Source organism: Opisthorchis viverrini (genome assembly GCF_000715545.1).
Source record: "Opisthorchis viverrini unplaced genomic scaffold opera_v5_224, whole genome shotgun sequence".
Taxonomy (NCBI): Eukaryota; Metazoa; Platyhelminthes; class Trematoda; order Opisthorchiida; family Opisthorchiidae; genus Opisthorchis; species Opisthorchis viverrini.
The window spans coordinates 210,961-219,388 of record NW_008751878.1 but is presented as its reverse complement, the minus strand read 5'-3'; the positions used below and the strand labels follow the sequence as shown (position 1 = coordinate 219,388).

General features: G+C 45.2%; 1 protein-coding gene across 1 annotated transcript in view; it reads right to left on the bottom strand.

Moving 5' to 3' along the window:
- Positions 1–276, bottom strand: part of T265_08486 (hypothetical protein) — a gene marked incomplete at both ends in the record, with an annotated part of 6,267 nt that extends 5,991 nt beyond the window's left edge. Inside the window, one exon of the mRNA XM_009174300.1 lies at positions 66–276. Within this exon, the coding sequence (XP_009172564.1) occupies positions 66–276 (211 nt within the window). The remainder of the gene's footprint in view (positions 1–65) is intronic.
- Between the last annotated feature and the right edge of the window lie 8,152 nt (positions 277–8,428).

Below are 8,428 nucleotides of genomic sequence, written 5' to 3'. Positions count from 1 at the left end.
CCTGAGAGCGGTGCTCTCTTCTCGGCATTGGTTAGAGGTATTCATTTCAGCCTGGTCGTGGAAACTGGCTAGAACGAAGCCGATATGGGATTGTAGGGTTTTTGTGGTCCGCTTGGTGATCCCGTAGTAGCATATCATAGGCCAGGTGGAGTGTATATCAGCTAACCAGGTCGTCCGAAACGGGCACTTCCAAGGCTCAAAGCTTAAGAAGATGAGAGAATGGAAGGAGATTCGGAAAACATGGTGGAGTTGAGGGGATATAAAATGGGATGACATGCATAAATATACACAGAAAGAAAAACTTGACGCCTGCTGCAATTAGGGTGATGACAGGTGATTATATTGAGTAGGAAATAGAAAGATTTGTACTTGGCAGGCTTGCGACCGTGGGTTGAGTTTGCTAACCTACGACATCACATTGCAATGGATCCAGTAAAAGCCGAAACGAAAAGCGCGCAGAAACGTGGTATGGAAATCAGATGCATAAGGGCTGGCGGGAGTGGACTTCTAAGATAACTGGATAATCTGGTGTTTATTACATGATTTGGGTTTTAATAATAATAATGTTTATTCCCAACTTGTGGGTGGCATGCCGTCTGGCATGATCATGCGTTTACAGTCAGAATGGGGCATTACTGAGGGATTTGCGGGTAGTGTTGACTGCGCGAAAAGGGGACAATGTCACAAACAGTGGGAGGTACTCGATTAAATAATAATAATAATATGTTTCTCTTGCAACTTGTAGTGAACAATAGGCATGAGGTCCGAGTAATTCAGTGACTCAGTTGGCTGCCATGAACTAAAACTGCAAAACCATTGCTGGCCATGAGTGACCTTGGGCGGTTGGGTAAATGGCCGGAGTCATAACAAGCAAAAGTGGAGGTGGAGATGGGATAATCCGAATTGGGAGAACACGGCAAGTTTAGTCTCAAAAATATGGTGCAATCTGAGAACAAGCAGACTCACTGGTTGCTCTGTTGTTGGGAAGTCAGGTGTAGGGGTTAGGTTTGATGGGAACACAGCGGTGGTTGAATTTGAACGAGTAGTCCAATAGGTTGGAATGAATGTCATGGTGGTCGATTGGGGTCAATGAAACGAGTAGGCAAGAGGGCACGGTTTAGGGGAGGAATGGAACAGTTGCGGGTGTGCTATCAAACTGAGTATGACAGTGCCGTGCCATCATTGGCCTGACATGCTTCAGTTTTTGGACAGCCCCGTGACGGACGTCACATTTGAGATGATTCGTCTTGGGTATGCAGTTCATTGAGCAGCGGTATTCATTTCAGCCTGGTCGAGGAAACAAGCTCGAACGAAGCCGATATGGGACTGCAGGTTTTCTTGGTCCGTTTGGTGATCCCGGAGTTGTAGATCATAGGCCAGGTGGAGTGGAGATCAGCTAACCAGATCGTCCAAAGCGGGCACTTCCGAAGTTTAAGGCTTGGGAAGGTGAGGGGATGGGAGGAGATTTGCAAAACACAGTGAGTTTGAGGGGATATGAAATGGGATAATATGCATTTATATGCATAGAAAGAAAAACTTGGCGTCTGATGCAACTAGGATGATGACCTGCGATTACCAGTAGAGGAACTGTGTGCAGGAGATATAGTCACTAGTCCCCGAAGTACTGCTATTAGCTCTAATCTGTAGATGGTGCATAGCAGGTGTTGACCACTGGGAGTTGCGAGTAGATGTATTCTCTTTTTGGATGACGAAATAAGCTTTGGTGTGGTGTGGCATCTGTCCTGACGAAGGCAAATACAGCAGAGTACCTTTGGGCTTTCCCAAGTGAACTTCTAATTTTTTTGTTTTTGCTTTTCTTTACAGATAAGAGGCCAGTTTCTTTCATCTGTGGTTTATGGAGTTGTCAGGTGCGTAACTCTGCCGAGGCGAGCCTAACACCGGCAGCAACAAACAGAAATCAGCAGTACTTTTTTGATTTCCTGAATTTAAAGGCCAGGCTCAGAACCGCCGGCGATGGGCGATGCACCCGTGCTACTGGAGGGTCGGTGGGTAAACGAACGTACCATGGTCCAACGCAACAGGGCGACCCTTCCTGCAGGGCGTACACGTCCACCACACGAGGTTTTCATCCCTCGTGCACGTTACCAGATCTGTAAGGCGGAAAACCATGCAAGCAGTCATAAGTGCGGTTCGTGCATTAATAAATACTCCAGCAACCATTTTTTGGTCGAACGAAAGCCAGGCCGGTAAAGACAGCTCAGTAAATTCGAACGAGCAAACAGCACACAGATGCTGGTAGAGGCAAGTCGCGGAGGAGAAGTGGTATGGCAGTTTTCAGTGAGACGGTAGGACTGGAATATTTCTATTCACGGCGATTGCATCGTGGCTTAACTGCGTCGGAGCGTTGATGTGGGCTGCTATGTCGAACTGAAGCGTTCCATGATGTTGTGTCGGAGTGTTTCGTGGGACAAATCATCAAATGGGTATATGTGAGCGCCGAATGCGCTCTGATAATGAGATGAGGAAAAAATCGACTTTGGTTTGGTCTTTATCAGTTAGAGTCAGGCTGTGACCACCAGTTACTAGACAGAGCTNCTGAACGAGCAAGTTTGGATATTTGATTAAAGCGGGTCAAGAAGATAGGAAGAAATAATAACAGAATCTTTTATTTGCCCACTAACTATAAGGTCGCCAAACTCATATGCGCGCTGGACCTGATTCGTAGAGGAGGTCAGAGGGTAGACGAGTATTAAGTTGGGCGGCGGCGGTTTCACAAGTAAGGAATTTGTCCACGGACTGAGAAAAAGTATGATGAAGCGTGATGCTTCGCAGCTGCTCAAGAAGGCTGTTCCAGATGCGAGCGTGATAAACCAGAAAGAAGTAGTGGCATAAGTTTGTACGAGCTGGGGGACATACTAAGAGGTTGCAGGAGTTACGGAGTCTGTAGCGAGGTTATCAGTTTACACTTGGTCTAGCCTCTGCCATAAAGGCGTTCTTAAACAGCAGATGGTGTTAGAGAGCTAGATTCAATTTGAACCGTCTAAGCCATAGTGGTTCGAGGCCTAGGATTTGACAGCGGGAGCGGTGAGAGAGGTGTTTTGACCAAGGAGACAGCTTTTTTGTAAATGAGCGTTGGACATTTTCAATAGCGAGTCTGCAATTTTGGGTGTAAAGGGAGGAGAATGCAGGACAAAATTCCACGATTGGTCGTACGCACAGCTTAAATATTGCAAACATTGTGTCTGGGAGGTGAGCGCAGTGTTGTGTTAAAGAACTGAGCCCGTGTGCTCTTGCAACCTGAAACTACACCTGGTGGGAAAAGCTAAAAGTATAGGAGTATCTGAGGCCGAGATCTTTGATCTCCGTGCAATAGGTGATAGGATTTCCATTAATTGTGAAAGCGTCAGCCGGAAGAGAGCAGCGGCAGGAAGTTATACAGGATTTTGTGGAGGAAAAGCTTAGGCCAGAATCCTTGTCGACTGTAAGTGGATTCCAGAAAATGAGGATGACCGTCCATTAGATTTGTAACAATGCAGACAATAAATAAAAACATAATTCACTAAATGCAACTGTGCGATTTTCAGGCAGGTGTAAAACAGCCGGACAATATGTATAAGTACGAAGGGCTATTTTAGGCCGTCGAAATAGGCTAACATGCATAGTTGATGCCTCATACCCAGAGCCGTGAATAGGTCTGAGTCTAGAAGTTGCGATAAGAAGCCAAGGTAAACGACAACCTTATCATGCTGAAAGGCAACGGCTGTTCCTATCTTCCAACAGCATCGTTGCGTTTCATGACGCATTCCAGGTACTTGACATCATTATTTTAGCTAGGAAAATTATCTTTGATGTGGTAGTTGACTTGATTTTCTCCTTGAACTGGTGATCACACGCGATTCGGCGGCGGTCGATGACCTTGAAAGTTTGCTCACTTAAACAGACTACCGTGAACAACATTTCACTGAAACGCCGAGACGGAGGAAAGCAACTGTAAACTTGTGAAAAAAGCTTAATTGAAACAAATCCTAGAAAGGTGGACGGATTATGGTGTTTTTTGTTTGAACACACACTCATCAAAATGTGACACTTAAACAAAAACGTTTTACTTCGCGGCAAAGTGCCTTTGGGGAACGCTGATTATGCCGGATAAGGTTTGGCCAAAAATTGCCGCTTACTAAAAGCAAACCGAAATAAACGCCGCGTTTTGGACGCACAACTGTTTTTCTGGAAAACCCTTGCAAGTGAAGTAAAAAGCTTGACTTCAAATGCTGCATGTTTTTTCATATTTGCTTAGACCGAAAATCACCATCGTTTGCCATCCATTTTCAGCGATTTCTTTTCGTTTATCTCCTTTCGAAACTTCTGGCACACGTTCTACTTTGAAGTTGTACTGTGAGGCTCTCAGTGATCGGTCACGTCCTAGAATCACACCCAAAATTTCTCTGAAGCGGTGGTTCGAAAAATGGAAAATTTAGCATGAAGCATTGACGCTTGATGGTAATTATTCGGTGACCTAAGATCCCCTCATGCGGCCGAAGTTTTATTGGACGTTGTTTAATCGAACCTGGGGTCCACTGTTGGCGAGGAATTCGTATTTTGCTAGCTGTCGACGGCTTCGTCCATCGTTTCTATGAAACTGATGGGAAAGTTTGTGAAAAAAATTGGTCTCTTCGCGTGTTTTTTATTTGTTAGATGTGGAAATATCCTCAAAACGACTTAGATATCAATCATATCCATTATATCAGCGCAAACTAAAATTGAAGCGGACATTCGCCACATGGATATGAAAAATTCTTCTACGGGTGCGGGAAGCGTTCCGCTGAGGCCAAGGAGTTTGTAACAGCTGGTGATATTTTTGTTTTTATGGTGGTCAGCATACGCTATATCTAGTTTAAGGCAAGGTTTGATCTTCGTCAATAAACCGGGCCATTAAGTGAACCGTTGAATAAATTATTGGGGTTGTGGGCAGAATGAACAGACGGCACAATACGATGGCCACTGCTTTCATATCCTTGCACAAATTAGACGAACTAAAACGGTTTTCCTGGCAACACGCTGGTCCGAGAAATATTTGACACAGTTAACTACGGGAAAGCCATCAGACTGGGCATGGTAGTTGTGGTACCCTCATCGCGACGCCGTACTTCGGTTCACGGACAGCCTGGTACATGGACACGGATGAGAATTTAAGGTTTTCTTTGTAGTTAAGATATTCTTGTGTCCATCGGTGGCTCATTGATGCCATTCAAACGAGGTAATAAAAGCCATGTCTACATTGGGGACTCGAAATATGAAAGGGTCCGGAAGGTTTGCTAGAAAGCACTTTAATGTGAGTTAGAATGCCTCCTGAAATAATAGACAGTCAAAAGTTGACACAATTCCCAGCTGCTTCAATGAAACGACACTGCGTGACTCCAAGAAGGTAACCGATATATACGTGTAGCTAAGAGGTATGCGGTCGATGCGGACTAGTGAGGACGCATATGAGTATGCAGGGACGTGCACTGGCTAGATTGTGCGCAGCTAAGGTAGCTTAGAACTGGCATAGATACAATTCAGAGATATCTGTTGGTGTTGTCTGTTCGTACGATGAGCCGACCTGAGAGTGGGACTGTTACAGCCTAAGAAAGTGTGGAGCTTTGCAAATCCGGTTACCTCTGGAGCATCACGTCACGTGTATTTGATGAGTTATGTAGAAATATTTCCTCTTCCATCAGTGGATATTTCGATTCATAGCTGAATTGCTCGAGATCTATGCCACAACTAGGGAAAACTCAGACCTGAATCAGTTTGATGGACTACTCGTTCGAATTCCACCACTTCTGTGTCCCCATCCATCCTAACACCTGTACTTGACCTCCCTACGTCAGTGCAACCAGTGAGTCTGCTTGCTCTCAGATTGCACCATACTTTTGAGACTAAACCTGCTATGTTCTCCCAGTTCGAATTATCCCGCCTCCACCTCCACTTTTGCTCGTTGTGACTCCGGCCATTTACCCAACCGCCCAAGGCCACTCGTGACCAGCGATGGTTTTCTGTTTTAGTTCATGTCAGCCGACTGAGTATTTGAGTTAGTCGGATCTCATGCCCACTGTTCCCTACAAGTTGCGAAAGAAACCTGTTATTATTATTTCATCGAATACTTCTCACTATTCGTGACCTTGTCCCCTTTTCGCGGAATCCCCACTACCCGCAAATTCCCCAGTTGTACCCTATTCTGATTGTAAACGCATGATCTTGCCAACGGTGTGTCATCCACATGTTGTGAATAAGCATTATTATTATTATTATTATTATTATTCGTTCCATGTGTAGCATGGGGTTCATCATACGGTAGGAGTATATTTAGCGGAGGGGGCATGCAGTTGAAGTAAACGTTGTCAACCCTGCAGTCTTGCATCGTCGTGGACACAAGGTGCAGATGGGGCAGACACGTTACGGAAATATATGGAGAGCTCCAAAAGCTTCCGTGCACAAAACCAAAAGCTCCCTCCCTCAATTCTCACTTAATTTCTTGATCGACAGGATAATAAGACGAATGCCGAAATAACTTCTGGACCCGGTGTGCAAATATATTCTGGCAAAAATCTTGTCCATTTGGAGTATACGGACCTTGTTCTCAGTTTCGAATGGGAGGAAAAGGCGCAGGTGTTTTGGGATGAATTGACCAGAGTCATTCTGTCCACCGGCGTGCAATTTGTACCCAGAATAGATGGGTGGCGTACCGTCGGGCATGACCATAAGGTCAGTCAGAATGAAACGTGCTTATGTTTGCAGTTACACGTAACAGAACACACGGGCGATGGGGTAAGCGAAAGGTCAAGGGAAGAAAAAGCATAGTTACGGATGTGCTATCAAACTGGGCATAGCAGTGCCATGCCACTGAAATACTTCGGTTTCTGGACAGCCCCATAACGGACGCCATTTTTGAGATGATTTGGCTTGGATGTGCAATTCTGTAAAGAGGGGGATATTTTTGTTCAGCCGAGGAAATTTTCAGTGGTACAACGGAGTTTATATAGGATCACAGATAATTTTCTGATCCGGCTGGAGAAGTAGTGTGGTGCAGCGTTTTACATACATCCGTAGTTTATTAGTTTAGACTGTAGTGTGCCAGATGAGGCCAATGCCCGTACCTGAAATGCTCGGGTCGCGTTTTCTAATTTGAAACACCTATGGCGTCAGAGTAGCATATCCGTGAATATGAAGTAACGTGTGTGTCGAGCTGCAGTGCGGGCTGTTCTGTTATACGGCTGTAAGACCTGGTCTGTTTGAGAAACGGAACCAAAACGTTTTCATGGTTTTGACACCGGTTGTCTCAAAACCATAGCTCGTGTTGGTCAGTGTCAGCAAGTCCGTAAGGCGACAGTTACACAGCAATTCTTCGGTTGTACATCTGGGATTGCCACTGAAGAATATGTCCCTGCAGTCTCCAGCTAGATCCTTATCATTATCTGAGACAGGCAGGTCACATCAGGTTTGGCTATGTTACCAGCTCATTTATTCGAATATAATCGACATGATTTTTGAAGCGAAGATGGACTGCAATACTTCGACATGAACAATGAGTTTGATGAAACCCAGAATGGTGCCCCCATTGGTTAGATTGCTACTGTTGTTGAATACGTGATGGTTACGAGTTTCGATGAGGAAGATGAAGCTGTCAATTTCGTTAAGCTACATTGTATCAGTATCAGAGAGCAGAACTCGCATGAAGCTGGGATTTAGTGCTCTAAACGAGCAGATTTGACATCAAGCATACGCCCACTCACTGGATCTTCGCCACGGCTGCGACCATGGGTGCACGTTTGAAGACGCGTGTGGCCCTTGGATCCTAGGGCTCAAATCTACACCACCTGGTCTTACGACTGGCAATTTACATCCTTTTTAACTTTAAATTCGCTAGGCCCAATAATGCTTAGGATTGCCGAATTCCGCCGTCGAATCATCGATGTACACACGACTCGCTCGCTATCGCCTATTGTACTAATTCAGCGAGCAGTGAGTTAACCCTTATAACAGTAAGTCACCAGGTTCAACGCGGACACCGACCGGGAATTCTGGACAAAGGAGTTTGTCGAGCAGCTGGTGAGTTAGCCACTGCAACTTTGTTTAATTATTTCTTTAAATGATATCGAGGAAAATGTGCAGGAGTCGTAATTGACTATACATTTTTCAGAAACCCTATAGAGTAAAAAACCGCGAAGTGGAATGATCACACATTGCGCTTGTACTGATGCAACCAAAAAAAGAAACGTGGGAGAGAAACATGTTCAAACCAGGCGGTCGCGGGTTCGAGACTCTCCGGAGTTTCGTGAGATGCGCACTGCTGATGATTCTCATGAGGATGAAACAGCTGTACAGTGCTCCTCGGTTTTTCAGCATAGATTGGCTTCACTTACAGGACGAAATCCCACACAAAATATCCCAAATCTCCTCACACTACCCACAATATATAGGTAGCTCA